Here is a 22,009-nt window from a genome sequence, read left to right as displayed (position 1 = left end):
ACTGAAATTAGGAGTTAATATACTTCAATGTTGTGAAGGGTTCTCGGTTCTTTAAAAAAAAAACATGCTGCTCTTCCCGTCGTTGCTGCATTTGCCCGTCTATGGTATTTAGGCGAAATGAAAACCATATAATATACTTGAAATCGTGTATTTGCATAACACTGCACTGAATGAGGCGTGTTCTTCAGTTGTTCAGCCATTGTTCCCAATAATTACAAGCGTTCATACCGAGCCTCTGTACGATGTCTTTTTATACTCCGCGGACAAATATTACATTATTCACAAATATATTACTACACGCATCCATATACAATATCACATTTCCAACTCCGACTCCAGTTGATCAGTTACATTCTTAACATAATCCGTGAGGCAGCTTCGCCAATACATCGAGACTTAAAAAGTTACAAAATTAAACAGCGCAAGTTCTTATAAAATAAGTTTTGTGTGATATTAGAACAGTCTGGTTGTACAGCTAGAGGGTACTTTAACCAACGTCACAAAAGATAGATGTGAATATCCAATTGGATACGAAAACGGACTATACAGTAAAGTTCTCTCACAATTACTTTCGTACAAACCGTCACTTGGAACTCAATGTCGACTACGCCCTTAACGCTATCACAACTCTTTTCTGTCGCAATTGGATCTTGATGGATACGAAACATATTGTGTATCTTCTTGAAATAACCGTCAATAATAGCTAAATATGTATTCATAAAAATCTTTCAGAACATCATCTGTAAACATTGACCGCCTGCCGTTGCACAATTTACAACAGAGCACAGAAAAGGCTAATGACAAAATACGGGTAATAATTTAGATTTCTATCTATTTTACAACTTTTATACAAGGAATTTTAGACATAGAATAGTAACTAAAGGTATTCTATATATTGCTGTGGACGTGGTCGATTACATTATGTGCATGATTCTTACATAATCCGAGAGACATCGAATAAGGCGATTTACACTAGATTCTCGCGCGCACTGTATGTACATAGTCAGGTTGGGCGCCAAAATATCATAGACAAAGAAGTTGGACGAGTTTGCAGACCACAACCTTCACATAAAGCGAACTCCAGACTACTCGCGAAGTTGCCCGAATACGAGAGTGTGGAAGGAAAGACGAGCGGAGAAAGGTATGTAGGTAGGTCAGGCGCCTTCTTCTGGGTCAAATAACGTAATTTTCTGTTTAAAAAAAAATTAGCTGGTCCCAAAGAAGCTGTATCAGGGCGGAGCCAGTTACGTTCCTCGACCCCAGAAAACCTGCATTTTGGAGAAGCTAGGTTTTTAGATTTTCTGTTATGACATCTCCGCTCGTCATTTTGTTCCCTATGGGAGGGATACTCGGGCCTCGCTATATTCCTTCATAATTAACTGTGATAAACATTTCCGAGAAACTTCGCGAACAGTACGGAGGACGCTCAATAATTTTGAATGTTAATTTTCGGTCGATATTGTGTATATGTTCGGTCGTTAGGCCGCGTTTGTACGATGGCGCGTGCAGTCCGTCGTACAGAGTCGTGTTCGCGCCACTTCACGAGCGGAAGGCCCAAGAAGCTTATACGTGTGACTGGAGACTTATGTATAGAAGACTTCGGTGTTTTTAAATGATGTTGACAGGTATTATTTTGATGCAAAAAAGAAAATTAAAGGGGCCGCTGACTTTTTTGTTCTGTTGAAATTCTGTTGTTCTGCTCTGTTGAAATATTGATCTCCTAATTTTATCGGCTGAGAATCGTTAAACAGTTTTGTTTTTTTTTTATGTATTTAGCTTTAATGACATTTAGAAGGTAAATACCTAACGGTAGCCAGCCGCCTTTAAAATAGTATTACACAATAATCTGTCAACATTTTTAAAAGCATTTGCATCTTTCAATTAGCGGATAAACACTTTTAAATATCAGTTTTCACTCAACAAAAAACTGTAAAAAAATCTGGCACTAGTTAATTGTCAAATTTCATTCACGATCATCACACTTTCAACCAGCAGCGAAAACTCATACTTAAAAGTATTATTCCGCCATTACAGCACAAATAACTTTGCCACTCTGAAATTGGGTACTCGTTGTCAGACCTCTTATTCACGGCACATTTGTTACAGTGACCCATATCACACGGTTAGTGTTTTGTCACTACTCCGTACATATGGTAAAATGTAGATTTTCACGATATTAATGGTAAGTTTCACTGGTTACTGACAAAGTCTCTGATAGCCTATTAGGAATTTATTTGACACATAAACTATAACTTTTATAAGCAGCCTTTATCTGGTAGGTAGAACTACCAGATACCTAACTAACGTTTTATCGGTAACCAGCGAATTCGTACCTCAATCGTGTGGTGAACAAGAGCCCCACACTACACAACTTCAAATCAGTAAAGTGACTCAACTACAGTAGTTAACCCTCCAGCCACACCCACAGTTCCGTGTGCACTACGCCATCTTGTTGGCGAGCGCGAGGTGCAGGCACGACAGCTGCGCCGTCCACTTGTCCAGCGCGGAGTAGCGCGCGGCACCACGGGCGCCGGACTGCAGCTCCAGCACTGAGTTTACCTGGTCGATGCGACCGCTGATAGTGCTGGGGATATAAATAATAATTTAATTAAGTTCTAGGTTTCAACAGCAACTTCGTTTGACTCTGAGGTGCGACTCGCATTTGGATAAAAATGCTTATAATCGTTTCCACGGCACTTGCTAACTCCATGTTAAATGTCATCTCAATTGATTCAGCAGATTTAGCGTAACAACTTATTTTCATTCATCACCGAATTTATCAAAGACAAGCTTTCCCCACCGGTTTCCCTGCCTCCCATGAGTATAAATCTTGTGTATAATCAACATTATTTCAAAGTTTTGTTCAGCCGCTTTGCGCGTGAAGATACTTCTTTATTGCACATAAAACATAATCTCAAACTTACGATGTATTTAGGGAATCAAGCACTTAATAACTATATGGTAAATTAATCTATAACATAGAATAAATAGAAACATCTACTCACTTATCTAAAATACACGTGACCAATAAATTCTCGACTTCTTTCTCATCGATATTCAGTTCTTTAGATATAAACGGTATATGAATCCTAGTGTAAGGTCCGATCAGCTTAATAAGCACTTGGGTCCTGATGTTACGAAGCAAGTCCTCTATATGTTCTCTTATGAAGGGATCGTCCATTATATTGTTCCTGTTGTGCTTGAGAATAGACTCGAACTCGTTAATATCGTTGTTTTGGTAAGCCATTACGAGGTTTGTCATGGCTAGGATTTCTGGGTCGTTCTTGTAAGGCTTCGCTTCTTGAGAGTCGAAGGGATTGATGCCTGATTTCATGAGCCTGGAAGTAACAAAATATTATGGTAACAGGATGTGCACATGGGATACATAGCAGGATTATTTGCAAAGCAGATTGTTCATTACTAAATTTATGTGTATTTGTATGGTTGAGTCGTGGTGGGCAAAGAAACACCCTCTCAAGTATGAGCACAGGCATGAGTGTGTGGGTTAGATTCGAAAAGGCTTTAGAGATGATGATGATTTTTACATGGTAAAATATTTGTCAGTCACACACTTTTGTTTTGAAATATAATTTTTATGCTACTTTTTCAATAATACTATGTTATTTTATGTGTTTCCTTATAACCAGATACTCACATATTAGCTAATACGAGATATTTCAAGCAGGTCGTCCGCCTCGGGCTGCCGGACTCGTCGTAATTCTTGAACGCCTCGAAGAAGTCCGTGTGAGCCTTCTCGAACTCACCTTCGCGCAAGTGCATTTTGCCGCCACATTCTGTACAAAACAAAGATGGTTGCAATTTTATTTTAGATGTTAGCTGCTCTCCTACTGTGGTGACAGACTCTTACTGACTTAAACCCATCATGTTCCTTCCTAAGCCCTTAATGTACCAAGATCGCGGTAAATCTTTTGAAAAATTCGGTACCCCGACGTTCCTTTTGTTCCAACCTTTGTTCGTGAAAACATGCTAGCTGTGGACTTACGTTGACGCGTACTTTTATGTTTACAAAAAAAAAGTGCGCGGATAATTTTATTACGGTAGGATCTAATGAGTATAATGAGTGTTTAGATTAGCAATATTTTAGAGAAAATTCTATGAAACACTCTAGAAAAATCTGAAGCATCATGGAAGAACGTATGGAAAGACATACAATGGTATCCCTTCTTGCTTATTGATGCAAAGACACAGTACAAACTATGAGATAGTTTGAACACTAGAAGGGCTGGACTGAGAGACTTTGAGATAAAATCTTGTATGGAAATAGGGCATAATGTATACAGGGAAGTGGGACCAGAAGTACTTTGTATACATGTTTATGCAATACTTTTCGCGGATCACAGCGGGCGATCTCAGTAATATTAGTTACCTCTAATAACACCCATAATAAGCGGATGTGGTATAGCAGACTTGATGTGCAGCGACTGTTCGTACAACGCCTTGAGCTTCTTGTTGTTCTTCTGAGCGGTGTACATCTGGATCTCTAGCGCGTATATCTCCAGCAGCTGAGTGCCTTTCTTCAAGTCGTCCTCGCCTTCGTCAGTCTATAGTGAGAAATACGTCGTGTATATTTTAGCAAAACATTTTTATAAGGACATTTTGCAATTTTTTTTCTGCTGTGAACATTTAATGAATTTGTCTGTAATACTTTTGGAAATAAGACCTAGTGGTGATCTTTGTAGGTAAGCAAAAAAATATTGATCCTCAACGCTATTGTCAATTGATTTTCACGTTACCTTGCTGTAAACTGTAAGAATGTAAAACACATGGATACTTCGTCATCCCCCTTTCAATTTTTACAAGGGTTTACTGTACCTTGCAAATCTGACATCTGCTTGATAGACCTTTTCATTATTTTAAATTTATAAACTCAGATACACAGGTCCTCGTCTACTTACCTCGTCCACCACACAGCACTATCCAAATTTAAACAAGCAATATTGTCATGTCACCATTGTACAGTGACCATGTCTCACTGACCTTCTATTTAGACTTCACTCAAAGTTCTTGGCTTACCTTGAGGCACTGATCCTATATTAAACAAAGAGTATGCATTTATACCATGTTATTGATCTCACCTGACAGCTCTGATGCAGTTGCTTGAGGATCTTAGCCAGTTTATTGAAGTCGCCCCTATCGTAGTACAGTTTGCCCAACTTCGTGTTAGTCTTGAACCATAGCCTGTCGTTCTTAGCGTCCTTGAGAGCTTCTAGAGTGGTCTCATAGAAGTCTTGTAACAATTCCATCTGTAGCGAACACTGTTTTATACATAATTTATACTAATAAACATACCATACTGAATGCTAGCCTACCATACTAAAACTAGCTTATTATGGTACTGATTTGTGAGTTTGAAATTATTTGTCAAGCTGTTTTTTTGTAATAGATGATTATGGAAGACTAGGACTAGCCGTTTTTCCATGGTTTTACCCACGACCAACTGCCCATACAGTTATAAAATATAGCCTATGTTACTCAGGAAGAGAGTAGTTTTCCAGCTGTGAAAGAAAATTCTGCAAATTGGTGCAGTATATAGTTCAGAAGCCTTTAAGGTGTAAACAAATAAAAAATTTGTTTCCTCGTTATTATATTAGTATAGATTTATAGGTGTTGGCACAAAGTTGAGAGAAAAATCTGGTAGACATCAAATAACAATGATGCCCCAAGATATATCCTTAGTATAAGAAATTCCTTTTACCACATGCCAAATCTACTGTTTATTGCCCCACTTGGAGACAGAACACAAAAATTTGCATTGTTTTTTTTTTTCAATTAATCTGTTTCATAATTTGTATGTAAACAAAGCCACCCAAAAAACAAATATTTTATTGGCTTGGAGGCATGGTGGAAAGTTGCCAACAAGAAATGTATGTATCCGGATTGATCCAGATAATAGCAAAACTTACATTTCTAGAAGTAGAGATGTAGTCTAGGATGGAGTTGATGGACTTCTCCGAGTGGTTCCTCGTGACAGCACTCTTGATGTACGTCAGCAGCTGCTTGTACCTGGACATCATTTCTGTAAAGTTGCCCTGCAAAAGAATAAATAGTTATTGTTAGGTGGTGGTACAGAAAAATCTAACAGACAGATATGTGTTGAGAGTTTTGAAGAGCTCTTCCCCGCAAAAACACATAAAAACTGGAGAAAACTGGCTGTGTGTGAAATGTTCTGATTTATCAACCTAATTTGCACAAAGATTTCTAGATGGAGTTAGAATGTTTTTATGCTCATTTGCATCAAAACCCTTTCTCATATTCATAACTGATTAACCAACAAAATGAGCTGTGACCTTGCTATACCAAAATATATCAAGAACAAAAAATATAAATAATACAATACACATATTAATAAGTAAACACTCACCAATTTAAAATTAATCTTTATCATCTGTTTGAGAGCTTTAAAGCCCCATTCTCCCTTGTCCCCTCCCTCCAGCTCGAGGACTTTTTGAAAACTAAGCAGAGCAGCCTGGGGCTCATCTTCCTTCAGCGCCTTGCTGTTGTAGTACTGATTCTCTAGATCAACATCTGGCTCCGAATTACTATCTTCTGAGTATTCCTGGATAGACACACATATTTAAATTTATCACGTACAGGCAAGCTGTTTACCTAGTTGGACTGAATCTGTCATGTTTGCGACTGCAAGATATCGTAATATACTGATTTTCGTGCAAGGTTCACTGAGAAATTTTGTCAAGGCGAACCTCGTGGATGATTAATGCGATAGATGCCATTAAGCCGAACTCTACCAAGCCGGCATTAGGACTTGTTAACAAACTCCGATCACAACAAAAGCAAGATAAAAGCTATGTATTTTGGATAAAATCGCTAAAACGTCATACTACACACAATAACATTGCCAAATTGATAGTATTAGTATAAATTACATACCAATCCATAATCTTCCTCCTCCTCGCACATATAATCATCGTCGTTATCCGACATATTTGCTAAACTTTCCTATTTTATTTATTTTACAATTTTATTTCACAAATTACAAAAGCGTATTTTTTAGGCTATTAATTTCCCGAATGACATGACACTTGACATTATTAAAAATGTGACACATCAGTTCACATCACAGTCACAGATATACACACGAGCAATCGAAGCTCGACTCCCGACTCGTTCGATTCAAACAAAAAGACATAACGCACAATTTATTTATTAAATATTTCTGAGCTGTCGATCGTAGCTTCAGTAAGCAAGAATTTTAGCCAAACATGAATTCATGTCGATCTCACTAAAACAACATCCACGGACCATGGCGTAGTCATGGCCCATTAAAAACTAAAAATTCAGGCAGTCTTCAAAATAAGTCTCATCTTTATCTCCTTATCTACCGTGCTCAAGGCTACGGACTCAACTCTTGGATCGGGCTATTGCGGTCCAGCGGCTATTGCGGAAAAACACGCTAAAGAGAAAGTACTCTTAGTAGGGACCCTGTTAAGATTGCAGGCAAATCTTACTGTGCCCATGAGATGACTACTAATTAATATTTCCACCTTACACTATACATCATGGAAATGGACTTAAATATGGATGGAAATTTAAAACATTTATATTTGATAATTTCAGGCGTACTATCGTATAACACAAGAAGATACATAGCGCACATAGGGGAAGTAGATAGGTGTAGTGCTAGGAATTCACGGGGGATTACATACATAATTACATAAGGAATTGAAAAAGGGGCCACAGGGGGAGTAAATTAGGGATTACATGGGAAGAGTAAATGAGACATTTCCTTACATACTTCCCGATGAAAGGGGGAGAGCATAGATTGCCTACATAAGAGTATGTAGAGGGAACCAATAGAAGGTTTTATAGCGGGAGTACATAGGGAAAGTAAATAAGTGAGTATGTAGGGAGGGATAGTACATGTACAAAAACACATCTTTATTTTGTAGTATTTTATTGTTCTGTTAGAGACCCAATCAAAATATGATTTTGCCCTCAGTCTTCACTTACAATATTCCGTACCTACTTTATCCATGAGACACTAAAGTTCAATGAGGTTTGCGTAAAACCTGGACATTATCTCTCGTCATCTGAGTCTCTTTAAAACTTTAAAAAAAAAGCGCTGCTAAGCCAAAACTACCCCTATGCATTTTAGATATACTGCGTACATTTTAGATATATGTGGTACTGCACCCTATTTATATTGTAGAATTTATCTTTTGTTATTCCTAACCAGCAGTTATATACCAGAATATTATATTATCATCTATATCTTCAATGTTCTCAAAATCAATGGTGAAACTGGATAATTTACTAACGCATATTCTGCAGTTAACACAGGTGATATGTGTAGGTCTACACGATTATCCATTGTGACAAATCCTGTAGATAATTAACTGAAATCAGTAAACTCTCTGAGAGTGACTGAGCGTATACCTACTTTCGGTTTGGGCTACGCGTATTCGAGCGCTATCCGGTTTCCTACAAAATAATAAAATAAACTGCGTAGCCAACTTAGGAAAACTATGAAAAAACATTAAGTTTTCGTACAGCCTCGAAAATATCTGGGAGCTCTTTCGAAGGCCTTTCCCAAAGTATTATTCATATTCGAATACACTGCTATTTTATCTGACATCTTCAACCGACTAAGTTAGGTAAGACTGATTATCAGACTTTCTGGCTTCTCACTACTAATGAAAATCAAATGCCACTGGAACCCACTTTAACCCTAGAAGCCTAATCTACGCCTGCGAGACGTACACGTATTTGCGCGCACGTGAAATGGCTGTCTGAATCGCAATGTTTTCCATCTATATTCTTTTCCTCCTCTTTCCTGCCTTATGATAATTTCTTTGTCTTTGAAGGCAACGTTGACAGTTGACCTAGTTTTGGATTGGTTGAAAATATCACCAATAGAAAACCGTTTTAAATAATCAGCCTGGGCGGGAAATAAAATTGACCATTTTTCTATATATTTTGGTATGGGAAGTTATTTTGTCTTTATTTCAAGTCAAAATTGATAGTACGTAAATGCTATTTGCAAGAAGCTTAGCATTCAAATTCACGTGAAAATTAATAGTAACCGTATCAAATGAAATACCGCTCTTTTCTATTTGCTCTATTCTGAGTGGTCAATGAACTTGTAAACAAAGTGTCGTTCCGAATCGCGCTAATGAATGATACATTGCTTTATTCAGTTAAATTCTCAAATTTGTTTTGTCATAAAACATAATTGCATCACGGTCAAAACTGTTTATTTTGGACAGAAAAGCTACTGTTTATATTTTGATTTGTTAAATCAATATAAAGAAAAAGTTAGTTACGTAATTTAATTTATTGTGATAGGTTAAAATTACGTCAATTGATTGTAACGTGTACTTCGGAACCCATCTGTTCGATCATTAATATTGGAGGGAAATTCAATGAAGTAAAAAAGCGGGCAATCTCTATTCGTGTTGCATTCGACATTTGCAGCCGCGAACTTGCTCGACTTAACTTGATCGCTTGAAAAATTTGTGTTTTTGGTGAAGTTGGAATTATAAATATAATACATAAAAATGCCTCCAGTTTTTAATAAAGAAAACCTGCACAATGAATTTGGAAAGAGCGTGCATTTGAAGGTTAGTTTTCCTGTTCATATACTACGCAAGCTGTACTTATAGCTGTGATTGTGACGTTAATTCATCAGGAATCTTATTTCTTGTTTTGTTTTCTGACAGTCTCCGGTAAAAAACAATGTTTTGGCCGAACGCAGTGAAAATTTGAGTGGAGAAAGCATGGATGTAGAAGGGAAGAATATGGAGGTGGTCGAGTTTGACCCACAAAAGGAGCCCCTTCTGCGAGACAACCCTCGCCGCTTTGTAATATTCCCAATACAGTATCCTGATATCTGGGAAATGTACAAGAAGGCAGAGGCTTCGTTCTGGACCGTTGAGGAAGTCGATCTATCCAAGGTTTGTTTACATCTTAGGTTTAATTATAACTCCAATAATAATGCATTTTCTATTTGACATGCATGATATATGATAACCTCAACGTTGTTTACATTCATCATTAAATACCACCTTGGGAAAATTACCTTAGGAATCTATATAGTCATCCCAGGGCTTAAGCCTGACAAGTCGCAACTTGTTCGCCTCCCACGAACTAAAGTAGTAACAGTAATAAGAAATATGACGCAATTTCACAGCATTACTTTTTGTAGTAATAGCACTTTCAACATAACTATACTAATGTAGTACATTATAAATAGAGTTCATTAAACTGCAACATTGTTGAATTTCTGCAATGCTTAATTGACAACATGGTATATAATAATAATAATATTTGTACTCAGCCATCATATTTTCATGTTTTGTTCAGGACATGTCAGACTGGGAGAATCTCAAGGACAGTGAGAGACACTTCATCAAACATGTGCTGGCTTTCTTTGCTGCGTCTGATGGCATTGTTAATGAGAACTTAGTGGAACGCTTCTCTCAAGAGGTGCAAGTGACTGAAGCCAGATGCTTCTATGGATTCCAGATTGCTATGGAGAATGTTCACTCTGAGATGTACTCTTTGCTCATTGACACATACATTAGAGACCCTAAGGAGAGGTAAGCTATCTTACTTATTTAGTAGCATACTTATCTTGCTGTTCAGTTGACCATAGCATTAAAGCAATCTATAAATAGATATAATTCTAGCTACCTACTCAACATTGTTTACACAGTAGGTACTTATAAAAACTATGACTCATGGTATTACAAAAGCTTCCATTGTATCTACAATGACTATTTCCTTGTACAGAGACTTCCTGTTCAATGCTATTGAAACCCTGCCCTGTGTGAAGAAGAAGGCTGACTGGGCCCTCCAGTGGATTGCCAGCAAGTCAGCCACATTTGCTGAGCGTATCATTGCCTTTGCTGCAGTTGAGGGCATATTCTTCTCTGGCAGTTTTGCATCAATCTTTTGGATGAAGAAGCGCGGATTGATGCCTGGATTGACATTCAGCAATGAGCTGATTTCTAGAGATGAGGTTTGTATATTTACAGGAAAATTAGAATCATTATTATAGGTTTGGTCCACACTAAAAATACAATTGTTATAAATAATTTTTCCACATGTAGGTCAACCATCTTCATTAAATTAAATAATATTTCCATGACAAGTATGTCATGGTATCTCGCAAAATAATTAAAAGGGGGAATTTGCTGAAGTTTATCTATCATTCACTAATAAGGGTTATCTGTAGTATCAAAGAGTCACGTAAAGCTTATCTTGGGACATAACAGTCTGCACATAGTGATGTTATTGATAACATTTGCACATAAGTTCAATTTACCTTTGCTTATCAGGTTTTAGTTAAAATTAGCTTTCTTATCTTTATAGTTATTTGTTTAATGGTGTTTCATTCCATCAAAACAAGAGCATGTGTAACTTGTATGAAAAAGATAGCCCAGTAATCTAATAAAGCCTAGAGAAACATGTCCAATTAGGAACATATGCTTTTACAATGAACAAGCTCTCACTGAGTCTAAGCTAACAGCTAGTTGATTGATGATATGCTTGTATAATCTGTTAATATGTAAAACCAGCAGCATTACATACAGGAAATGTACAAAATCGATGTAAAGTAAAATACCCCTTACCATAAAACTTAACTCTTATGTTGAAATATCTATCCATTTGAAGAAAACAATAGCTTATTAACGTATGTATATGTTTGTGCAGGGCCTACACACAGACTTCGCGTGCCTGATGTACAAGCACGTGGTACAGAAGCCGAGCAAGGATCGCGTGCTGCACATCATCAAGGATGCCGTGGTCATCGAGCAGGAATTCCTGACAGACGCCCTGCCTGTCAGGCTGCTTGGCATGAACTGCGAGCTCATGTCTGACTACATTGAGTTCGTCGCCGATAGACTGCTTGTTGAACTTATTGGCGAAAAGGTAACATTCCAAATCCTCTATATTTTCATTTTTTCCTTAGTACCTAACTTGTATATACAGTAGAATCCGGATATAACGACCTTCAAGGGACCGACGATATTATGTCGTACTAACCGGACGACGCACAAAACGGACGGATTATTTCTTAAGTACATTACTTAACTTGTACATACATACATAACTTACGAATACATATTATTATCTTCTTCTTCTTATATATAAAAATGAATTGATGTTCGTTAGTCTCACTAAAACTCCGGAATGGCTGGACCGATTTGGCTTATTTTGGTTTTAGAATGTTTGTAGAGGTCCAGGGAAGGTTTAAACGATACGAACGCGGGGCGGGGGTGCGAGTGCGTAGGTAAACAAAACATTGCGCGTGTGTCGTTTTAACCGGACGTATTATAATAAATATTGGTCGCTATAAGCAGTTGGTCGCTTAAACCGGAGTCGCACTAAACGGTTATATTGTCTTAGTACCTATATACGAAACCTAACTTGAGTAAAGATTATCGTCGCTAAAACCGATTAGTTGTTATAAGCGAAGTCGTTATATATGAATTCTACTGTATATAAATTGTAAAAAAAACATCCCACATCATTAGATTATATCCTGTTTTATTTAGCAAAATAATGTTGACCGGACTGCCTTATCGCTATCAGTCATTTCTAACGGCTTATTTGGACAATCAGGTCATTCAGATATGGGCTACAATGTAGCCGCTACATGTTTTTCAATGAATATGAATTTGATATGACCTAAACTGTACTTGTTTTTAATCTTACTGTATTTGTTTGTCAACAGCACTACAACACCAAGAATCCATTTGACTTCATGAATCTTATATCTTTGGAGGGTAAGACCAACTTCTTTGAGAAGAAAGTTAGCGAGTACCAGAAGTGGGGAGTTATGGCCAACCAGATGGACAATGTATTCACACTTGACGCTGAATTTTAGACTGATTATACTGACTACAATATCTAAATAACGCAATAGTCTCAGTGACAGTATTATTGATTCCAATCAAATGTTATATTAAGTGGAGAATGTTTGCAGGAACAAATGCCTTATACTGGTCCCAGTAGATCATTATACAAATCCCAGTAACATTATTTGTAATGAAAATTATTCTAAGTGTGACGATTGTGAATAAGGGTTTGACGATTAATTGTGCATGACGAGGGTTTCCTTATAATTAAGTATGCAATCTCTCAAATTGCTATTTTTGTACCTTAATGCAAATAGATATAATGACTAGATTAATTTCTTAAACATTAATATATTTTATAGGAAAATGGAATCATTTCAAGATGATTTATTCTGTGATAGATAATAATAATAATGAGCGCATTTACTTCGAATTTATGGTAAAATGCTTTTGTGCTTTATGTATTTTAAGTGTGTTGAATAATGTATTTTTTTCTAATAAAAAATCTTAACTTCAATACATAATGCGTATTCCTCGTTCCGTATCCTTTCTTTCGTCTTTCTGCACCACCACTGGTGTAGTACTTCGTTCTCGCCAAATGCAAGGCGTTTACAACTACTTTGGAACTCTCTTCTCAGGAAAGGTAGATTGGATAAAAAAAAAATACAAATAACGAATCACATTATTTTTATTAGGTATGTAAAATTATTATTACACTGATTTCATTGAGTTATACAAAAACTCTACTGAATTGAATACCGGTACCTATCATTTAAATATTGCAAGTGGTTAACATTTCCGTAGAGTTCTTGAATGACCGCAACAAATGAAAGTCGCATTAATTTTAATATAATTCTGCATCCTGGTGTTTAAACAGAACACAGCACACATACATATAATAATCGTTTAGTCATTGGAAATATGTGGAGATCGATAAATTAAATTGCGCATTGAATGTGACTTTGCCTTGACGTGCACATTGCATAGTGGCTCTTCATTACAAGCGCGGATCCAGCCCTCAAAAAAGGTTGTGGTCACAGCTAAATAGTAGCAGCAGTATAAAGTTGCGCAAGCGCAGCGAGCGCGAAATTTTTAAGTTTTGTGCCACAAACATACCTAAGGAAATGATAGAAAAAGTACTGTGAAATTAAGAAGCTGTGAGCGTAACGAGCGCAAAATTTTGGAGTCTTGGGACACGAAATCAGCCAAACAAGTAAAAAAGCAGGCAGTGTTAAGTGAAAAAAGCGCGAGCGCAGCGAGCGCGAAATTTTTTGAGTTTTCTAACAAAACAGGGCCCCGATTCTCCTAAGTTAATAATGTCAAAATCTAATAGAAATCGAATCGCAATATGATCCCAATAGCAGTTTTAACCATATCGGGCATTCTGCTACTAATAAAAGACCAATTGTATTCGATTGACATTTGATTGGTGTGCGATTGGTCTGCTATTTTGGTGATTTTGGTCTATACGGTAGTTTGCTCTACAATCATATTGCAATAGTTAATAATTTGCAGACAAAATGATTCATTATTACGATCTGTCGAATGACAGAAAAGGATAAATCGTTTATTTCAAAGAAAAAATAGCGGAATGCCACTTACGTTTCAATCGTAATCGAGTCGGGATTGGATCGCAGTCGAACGTAAATCAAATGTTTTTAAGTAAAATTAGGAGAATCGTGCCCCTGTACCAAAACAACAAAAAATGTAAAATAGTGATTATTGTAAATAATAATTTATTATAATAGACAGCTGCGTTGCTGGGAAGTTTGTTTTGTTCTTCACCGCTTCTTCTTAACCAGAAAGCGCTGAAAGAGGGCGTTATGGGGATGCTATCCTTTTCTACTTTCAATTTTAACTTAATCTAACGTTTTCGACATTGGACTTAAACCACCGCAAAGTGAAGAAGCGGCGAGCGTAGCGAGTGTGAATTTTTGTGTGTTTTGGGACACAAAAGTACCTGCCTCAAAAACTAAAGCTGTTAGAAAAAAAATATGGTGACCTCGAATTAGTAAACAGCAGTCATAAAATTAAATGCAACAAAAAAAAGTCTTATTTTGTTTCCTTGTGTTATCATCAGCCTATCGATTTCAAAAAACCGTACTAGTGTGATGTCACAAGTCTAATAAGGTTGTGGGCATGCCCATCGTGCCCACAACGGTGGATCCGCCCCTGCTTCATTATACGTAACCTCGATAGAAATAAATGCTATAACAATAAGTCTTATTTGCCTCTAATAAAATAAAACAATGGTGCAAGATGTAATGTTAAAATCCTGAAGGTTGTTTGAAAACTACAATTACAAAAAAAAGATTGTGTAACTACGGAAACGCGTTGACTTATGTGAAATATTCAAACTATACCCGACCATATCTCAATCATTCACAGCAAATAGAACTAGCATCCTCTTACTTTATTTGTGTAACTATGTATTGTATACGTATAGTATGACCATAATACCTTGGCATAAGACCTTGTGTGCGCAGTAGAGAAAATATTGCGAACAAATGTGACCTAACATATACATATCGAGCAATATTCTCGTGAATTTAGGAAATGTAGATGGACTCATGAACTTCGTCTACCACAATGGCCAAGACACACTGGTCGTACTACAGATACATGATGCTTAGCGCGTGGCCTTGTCGTGTGCGAGGCGGCGCAGCAGGCGGTGCCCCGACAGGAAGGTGAGCGCGCCCAGCGGCAGCAGGTAGCGCATCGTGTCGAACATCGACAGCTGCAGCCATAGCACGCCGTACAGGCCGAGGGAAGCTGTGGGAGGGGGGACATTAGTATATGTATTGCTAATGGAATTTATTTAAAAAAAAGTGACGAGTTGATGGCGTAATAATGTAGGTTTCATTTTCAACAGTTGAATTTGACTGCGCATATGATTTTAGGTTTAGTTTATGTGTAGAATATTCATAGCAGCAAAAAATCTACCAGACTCGTGATTTTTGGGCGGTAGCGCTCGTAAAAACGACGTTTATCTTCTAGTTTGGAGAGCACTTAATCTTAGGCAGGAGTGTGATTACTAGGGTTCCTCAAAAATATAAAATGAACCTACGGTGAAGTCATAAAAGCTGTCTTCAAGCACATATTATACATACCTCCCAAAGCGACATGGAAGACCAGCGCACTGGGCGTGAGAGGGAAGTTCCTCATGTTGAGGCCGAGCCGCGCCCACAGCAGCAGCAGCAGCAGCAGCGGCGCGGCGCAGGCGGCCGCGAACACGTCCGACACCAGCCGCGGCGGCCGCGCCTCGGGCGAGCGGAAGATGTGCGCGATCTCGGGCAGCAGGCCGCGGTACGTGGCCGGCGCTGACGTTACTGGGGCACCTGGCACACAGGTAAATAATGGTGTGACGATATTTATTTGTAGTGTCAAAAACCACTTAAATAAATCAAATGAAATATCATTTATTCAAAATTGAGAAAATATTGCGAACAAAATGTGACCTACCAAACTACATATCGAACAATTTTCTCACGAATTTTAGGAAATCTAGATGGACTCATGAACTTTTTTCATTAGCTGCAAAACAGCACTTTTTGACCGTCCAAAAAATTACAAAATACAGCTCCCAAATGCCCACCCTTCATCACTTCCTATGTTAGCAGTAGAATATGGCTTTTGTAAAGTAAAATACAATAAAAAACCATATACATTGCTACTTCTTTCATCTTTATTACATAGAATAGTAAATTCTAAATGAACAATTTATTAGTCCAAAAGCATGTATATTAGACTATGCCGGCTGGCTGCATACATTAGGCTGATATAACATGATGATGGTACAATAACTCACCAACAGCATTAGCGTCCTTGCCGAAGTTGAAGAGCACCTCTCCGATGTGCCACGCGATGGGGTTGGACACGGCGCTGTCGCCCAGGTACATCGTCAGCGAGTAGCCGCCCGACACGAAGTTCAGGTGCTTGGCGATGCCGCCCACGTTCTGAACGTAAAATAAAAAAATAAATATGTACTAATATATTGCTGCAATAGTAATTTCCTAAATAACAAACTATGACTAGTAGAGGAGTAACCGTATAGCTAGAAACAATAACTCTTATAAAACACGTTTCTACCATCTTCTGCCCATCTGCTTCAATCTTCCTTTAGCTGTCTTTGTACCAATATCAACGGTAACATGTACATATCATTCAAACCAAAATCTATGTTACCAATACAAAATTACTCACAAGTTCGACTTTGTAAGCCTTAGCATTATCAGGCTCTGCCACGAAGATGGTCTCGTGGTCTCCTGAAGCGGTGGCGACTCGTACGAACGCTTGCTGTACCAACACTGCCTTGTTGTATTTGTCGCGCACGCTGAATTTTAGCGTTACCCTAAGTAAAAAATAACTTCTTGTAATATGCATATTATTTAAACAAAAGTAGAGCAGTGCGGAGTTTGTTTACTTCTAACAAAAACACATAAGAAGTGGTGGGAGAGCCTTTTGGAGGCTTTCTTTTGTTTTTGATGATCGAAAATTACTGATTTATAAATCTAATTTGAATATATAAATCTAATTTGAATAAACAATTTTTGAGAATGAGTACCACAAAAGTAACGTACATAAATGTGAAAGCATATGTGTAAACAGGTATATAGTTGAGAATCTTTACATATCTATGGACAGGGATCCATATAAAGACCAAAATATAAAGATTTAGGGTCAGGTAATGTGATAAAATAAATTATGATACAATATTCTTTGCTAATTACTTACTTCTGCAAATGATCAGCCTGGAGCTTCTCAGTCAGCTTATTAGGATAAGCCACAGTCGTCAACTTAGGGCTCGTAGTTCCATCCACATCGCCGATACCAACTTCCACACTGGTCACTTGGATCTCACCCAAAACTGCTACATTCACATTAGCTGTCTTTGTTCCAGCGCTTAACGCTATCTTGTACAAGCCATATTGAGCCTTAATCTTGCTAAGGTTAAGGACGAAAGTCGTTGGTTCGTTAGCTTTCTGTGTTAGGGGTTGTTTAGATAGGACAACGACGTCATCAGCTAGGCGAGTGCCAGATTGAGCGACCACTTCTTCGGGCTTCAGGAACTTGACGGGACGACCAATGAGGTCGGAGATTGAGAACTCGATGGTATCTGAGTCGGAGGTGATGTACTTCTTGCCTTTGATTGCGATGCTGATGGGCGATGGCTGTGGAGCACAAATAATATTTAGCTGGATAGTTTCAGACTTTAATTATTGTTTGATAGGCAAAGCATTCATTCAGGAGCTTATATGTTGCTTGTATATGAAAAACAGCCAATTGTCTCGTGAGCTGTTTTTCCAAGCCTTTTTAATTACATTATGGCTTCTTCAGCATACACAAGGTATGGAAATGTAATCTAAATACATTTAATAACAACATTTAATATTTTTAGCCATCACAATCATTTTTGTTACTGGGTACATGGATTTTTTTTATACTTCTGCCTATGTATTAATATATTTATCCTTACCACATCGTCAGCGAGAGCGGTGGCGGCTTCGATTAACAAGGAGGCACCCTTAGGTGTGTTAACTGATCTCCTGGACAGCAGGTACTCGGCGAACTTGTACCTCTGCTCCTCAGTCAGGGGAGATGGCTTCTTCAGGTTTTTGTAAGTCCTGTTAAAATAATGATGATGATTTAATGATTAATTTTTCTAAAAGTGACAATTGCGGCTACAAGCATTTCTGAACATTATACCATATATAATACAAAGAAATATAATAAGATAGTTTCAGGCATGTAGAAGGACAACTGTATTGATATGTATAATTGTAACAAAGCTTTACTGAAAGATACAATAGTTTTAGCATGTGACAATTTATTTAGTTAGAAATACAAGTATGCACTGTATTAAAACACGTTAACACTTTACATGGACTTAATTGCATGCCTTTGTCTGTTCAAAAAGTATGTTATAGTTATTTTTATAGGGAACAAATATAATGACCACCATAAAATGCTTTGATACCCTAAGTTTTGCAACCAGAAATATCTACTGAACACCAGAAAAATAAAGTCTTAAAATGTAACAGTACCAGCTATTTTAGTCACGACTTCACTTTAAATTGTATTCGACCACCAAATTTAGTAAATGATCACCAACTCTTGATGACCAAATTAATGTATTATTTTTGCCTAAATAAGTCACTGTGATTGCCATAAAATGTAGGCTTATTACCAAATAAAGTATTATGATGCCATATTAAGTTATGTGTCCGGCTTGCAATGCATGCGTGAGTGTCAGTATGACGAGTGACAGGGGAAAATGGAAGAAAATGACATATTGCGCCGACGCCAAGTAAAATTGGGAACAGGGCAGGAGAAAGAAGAAGAAGAATGTGTTTCTCAATACACTCTTATCGCACTGTTTAGAGGCATGCAATAGACAATTTTCCACGCTAGTGCAGGAAAAGGGTCCCCATATTGTTATTACATTTATTTTATCAGGCCGAACTTATTTTTTTGGAGTCAGTTTACTTAAACAGGATAGCAAGATGTAAAAACTTTTTTGATGATCATTTACTACTTTTGGTGATCATTTACTACTTTTGGGATAACAATGATTTTTTTGGACTCATTTTGCTTAAATAGGATAGCAGAATTTAAAAACTTTGGTTATAATCTTACTTTAAAATGGTGGTTTAATTTTGGTGATCATTAACTATTTTTGGCTTACGCATGATTTATTTTGGAGTAATTTCACTTAAATAGGATAGCAAAGTGTTAAAACTTTGGTGATAGTTTTACATTAAAATGCGAGTTTCATTTTGGTGATCATTTACTATTTTTGTCTGCTGTTTGTTACTATATCTGGTGATCAGTTAAACATAAACATAAACATCCTTGGCAGTCGTTACGGGTAGTCAGAAGCCAGTAAGTCTGACACCAGTCTAACCAAGGGGTATCGGGTTGCCCGGGTAACTGGGTTGAGGAGGTCAGATAGGCAGTTGCTTCTTGTAAAGCACTGGTACTCAGCTGAATCCGGTTAGACTGGAAGCCGACCCCAACATAGTTTGGGAAAAAGGCTCGGAGGATGAGGATGAGTTAAACATAAGCCATTTTCATATAACTGACCTTTGAATACTACCAAGCAGGTTAGCAGTGACGGGCAGGCCTCCCTCAAAGTGCAGTGCTTTGGAGTCGCTCTCGTCAGCCGCCAGCAGCACGCCCTCAGCGTGGGACGCCGTCCACGCGCCGCAGCCCATGTGCTCGCATAGCGCGAACACGTAGCCATAGCTGGGGGTAGTAGCATGTTATGTATTTTGAGATATGATTTTTCAATGACGTTGGATTGAATTTGGTTTTGGGTTTTTTATAGTAAGTGTATTTACAATGTAAATGTAAAGAGTAGCTGACATTGCTAATTGGGTAGGCTGGTCTTGGACATTCCTGGCTTATTTACAACATTCTATAAACCACAAGGAAAAAATTACATAGTTTTAGTGCAGTATAGCGCTGCAAGATATTGCTAGGTCATAAAAATGTTTTTATTACCTATTAAAGGTAGTTGCAGAATTTTAAAGTGTGTATTGACATTGAATATTTGTCACTTTCATCAGTCTCTATCTTACACTAAATAATGCCTGACAAGAAGTTTTCACTTTACAAAGAGATATTTTCAAAGTAAGTAAAAGGCTTACTTAGCTGGAGAATCATCCTTCTTCAACAATTGAATAAGGTTCTTCAAGGCATCTTCCTTATCATATACTGAGCCTTTACCAAAAGCCCTCAGAGTATACACAGCATGGTAGATATCAGGTATGGTGGCATCCTTCTTCTCCAACAGCTGGGTGGCTGGGTTGATGACGTCCGGTTTCAAAGAGTTCTGGCAGTTGGAGATGGCCGCTGCGTTGGCCAATTGGAACACTTGCTCAATGTTCTTGGTATCATATTTGATGGTTTTGAGATTCTGTAATGTTTGTTTATGATGTTTTTAGTTATATCAAAAAAGGTTCTCAGTTTGAGCTGAATGTTTGTGAGTGATTATCTTACATTTTGTTGCGGTTTTCAGTGTAGTATTTGTCAGATTGAGATATTGTTATTAAAGATTTTTAAGTGATGCTGTTTGCAGTACCCATTCATATGTTAATGTAAATATTATAAAACATACAGACTGTATTCACAATTGGCATTGTAAAGCACAATTTTACATAACAATGTTTGAAAAACATCTAATCTTAGTTTGAATCTAAAATATAATGTACTTACCTCACAAATGTTAGGAATATCAGCGTTTAACTCTGCCAGCCCTTTAATAGAGTAATACAGAGCAGTGATATCTTTGCTCTTCACATTTTCCTGAAGTATATTCTGCAGTCTTTTGATGTCTATGGTGCCTTGCAGAGTGTTCCCATTGCTTAGTGCTAGTGTACTTAGTAATAACAAGAATAGGCCTGAAAATGAAATAAAATGTTTAGTGAGGCTATTACAGTCGTGTTTTACGATTTAATTATGGTAAATGCTGATAACATTTCTGATGTGCGAATGCTTTGTTTACATGGATTAATAAATTAAAATTATTATATTGAATATTGATATATTTTTTTTATTCATATTTTATTACTGCACTAATCTAATTGGATTGAAGGCAGACAGAATAAATAACCTTTACAGCGCTCTGAAAGGCCGGCGACGCCTGAATAAGAATGACGTGTCCCTATGTTTTAATACAAACAAAAACATTTGGAACCAATCTCAAGCTATAAAAAGTTCAAAAATATAGTCAAAATATTATTCCAAGTAATAAATCTCCAAAGATTCCTACAAATACCAGTAAAATACTGTTTTTGTTTGCCACGCTAATGTTAGTATTATTATATGATTAAGTGAAAACATACCATGAAAATACATTTCTATTATCTAATAAATCAGATTTCACTCTGATTATATATTCACACTTTTCTATTCTATTAAAAATTAGCAAAATTTATAGAAAATGCATCTATCGCCGGTTTTTGACAATTAGAACAGAAAGAAACACGTTTGACATAAAATGATCGACGTAGCACGGCCAGTGTTACTAGAGCACAATATTGAAAACGCAGTTTTATGACAGAGATAGCAATAATTACTCTCCGTGTGCAAGAGCTGGATAGAAGGCACGATAGGGCTGTATTTTGTTTCACAGAAAATCATTACGTTGAATTTGGTGATTTTTG

General features: G+C 37.3%; 3 protein-coding genes across 4 annotated transcripts; 1 reads left to right on the top strand and 2 right to left on the bottom strand.

The window, feature by feature from the left end:
* Window positions 1-132: 132 nt before the first annotated feature.
* On the bottom strand, window positions 133-7,080 carry LOC110381839 (COP9 signalosome complex subunit 2). 2 transcript variants are annotated; one of them, XM_049836034.2, is made up of 8 exons: window positions 6,910-7,080; window positions 6,383-6,577; window positions 5,925-6,050; window positions 5,097-5,276; window positions 4,388-4,562; window positions 3,656-3,794; window positions 3,006-3,338; window positions 133-2,584 (listed from the first exon to the last, which is right to left on the bottom strand). In XM_049836034.2, exons 1-8 carry the CDS (start codon window positions 6,961-6,963, stop codon window positions 2,440-2,442), a joined length of 1,347 nt encoding a protein of 448 aa, XP_049691991.1. In that variant the 5' UTR covers window positions 6,964-7,080; the 3' UTR covers window positions 133-2,439. The 2 variants fall into 2 exon arrangements, with proteins under 2 accessions (XP_049691991.1, XP_049691992.1); XM_049836035.2 differs by having other exon boundaries at window positions 5,097-5,264; window positions 6,910-7,079.
* Window positions 7,081-9,408: 2,328 nt separating this feature from the next.
* LOC126053581 (ribonucleoside-diphosphate reductase subunit M2) lies at window positions 9,409-13,366 on the top strand. Its single transcript, XM_049836036.2, has 6 exons — window positions 9,409-9,599; window positions 9,699-9,932; window positions 10,342-10,577; window positions 10,771-10,999; window positions 11,695-11,913; window positions 12,719-13,366. Exons 1-6 carry the CDS (start codon window positions 9,537-9,539, stop codon window positions 12,869-12,871), a joined length of 1,134 nt encoding a protein of 377 aa, XP_049691993.2. The 5' UTR covers window positions 9,409-9,536; the 3' UTR covers window positions 12,872-13,366.
* Window positions 13,367-13,512: 146 nt separating this feature from the next.
* Window positions 13,513-21,848, bottom strand: LOC110381826 (dolichyl-diphosphooligosaccharide--protein glycosyltransferase subunit 2). Its single transcript, XM_049836032.2, has 10 exons — window positions 21,689-21,848; window positions 21,060-21,244; window positions 20,492-20,760; window positions 19,926-20,087; window positions 18,319-18,466; window positions 17,577-18,013; window positions 17,046-17,193; window positions 16,651-16,798; window positions 15,953-16,180; window positions 13,513-15,614 (listed from the first exon to the last, which is right to left on the bottom strand). The coding sequence occupies exons 1-10, from the start codon at window positions 21,699-21,701 to the stop codon at window positions 15,472-15,474; spliced, it is 1,881 nt and encodes a 626-aa protein (XP_049691989.2). The 5' UTR covers window positions 21,702-21,848; the 3' UTR covers window positions 13,513-15,471.
* Between the last annotated feature and the right edge of the window lie 161 nt (window positions 21,849-22,009).

The sequence above is a fragment of the Helicoverpa armigera genome, chromosome 3, assembly GCF_030705265.1.
Source record: "Helicoverpa armigera isolate CAAS_96S chromosome 3, ASM3070526v1, whole genome shotgun sequence".
Lineage (NCBI taxonomy): Eukaryota > Metazoa > Arthropoda > Insecta > Lepidoptera > Noctuidae > Helicoverpa > Helicoverpa armigera.
This window is presented reverse-complemented; position numbering and strand designations above follow the sequence as displayed.

Bases quoted from the DNA above. Each gene is read 5' to 3' on its own strand.
- LOC126053581 (XM_049836036.2), top strand. From the start codon at position 9,537: ATGCCTCCAGTTTTTAATAAAGAAAACCTGCACAATGAATTTGGAAAG. The intron at 11,000-11,694 runs GTTTGTATATTT...ATGTTTGTGCAG, and splicing joins AGCTGATTTCTAGAGATGAG to GGCCTACACACAGACTTCGC. The intron at 11,914-12,718 runs GTAACATTCCAA...GTTTGTCAACAG, and splicing joins TTGAACTTATTGGCGAAAAG to CACTACAACACCAAGAATCC.
- LOC110381839 (XM_049836034.2), bottom strand. From the start codon at position 6,963: ATGTCGGATAACGACGATGATTATATGTGCGAGGAGGAGGAAGATTAT. The intron at 5,277-5,924 runs GTAAGTTTTGCT...TGTATAAAACAG, and splicing joins ACATCTCTACTTCTAGAAAT to TGTTCGCTACAGATGGAATT. The intron at 2,585-3,005 runs GTGAGTAGATGT...TTATATCCCCAG, and splicing joins GTCACGTGTATTTTAGATAA to CACTATCAGCGGTCGCATCG.
- LOC110381826 (XM_049836032.2), bottom strand. The intron at 20,761-21,059 runs GTAAGTACATTA...CAAACATTACAG, and splicing joins ATATTCCTAACATTTGTGAG to AATCTCAAAACCATCAAATA. The intron at 16,799-17,045 runs GTGAGTAATTTT...TTTTACGTTCAG, and splicing joins AGGCTTACAAAGTCGAACTT to AACGTGGGCGGCATCGCCAA.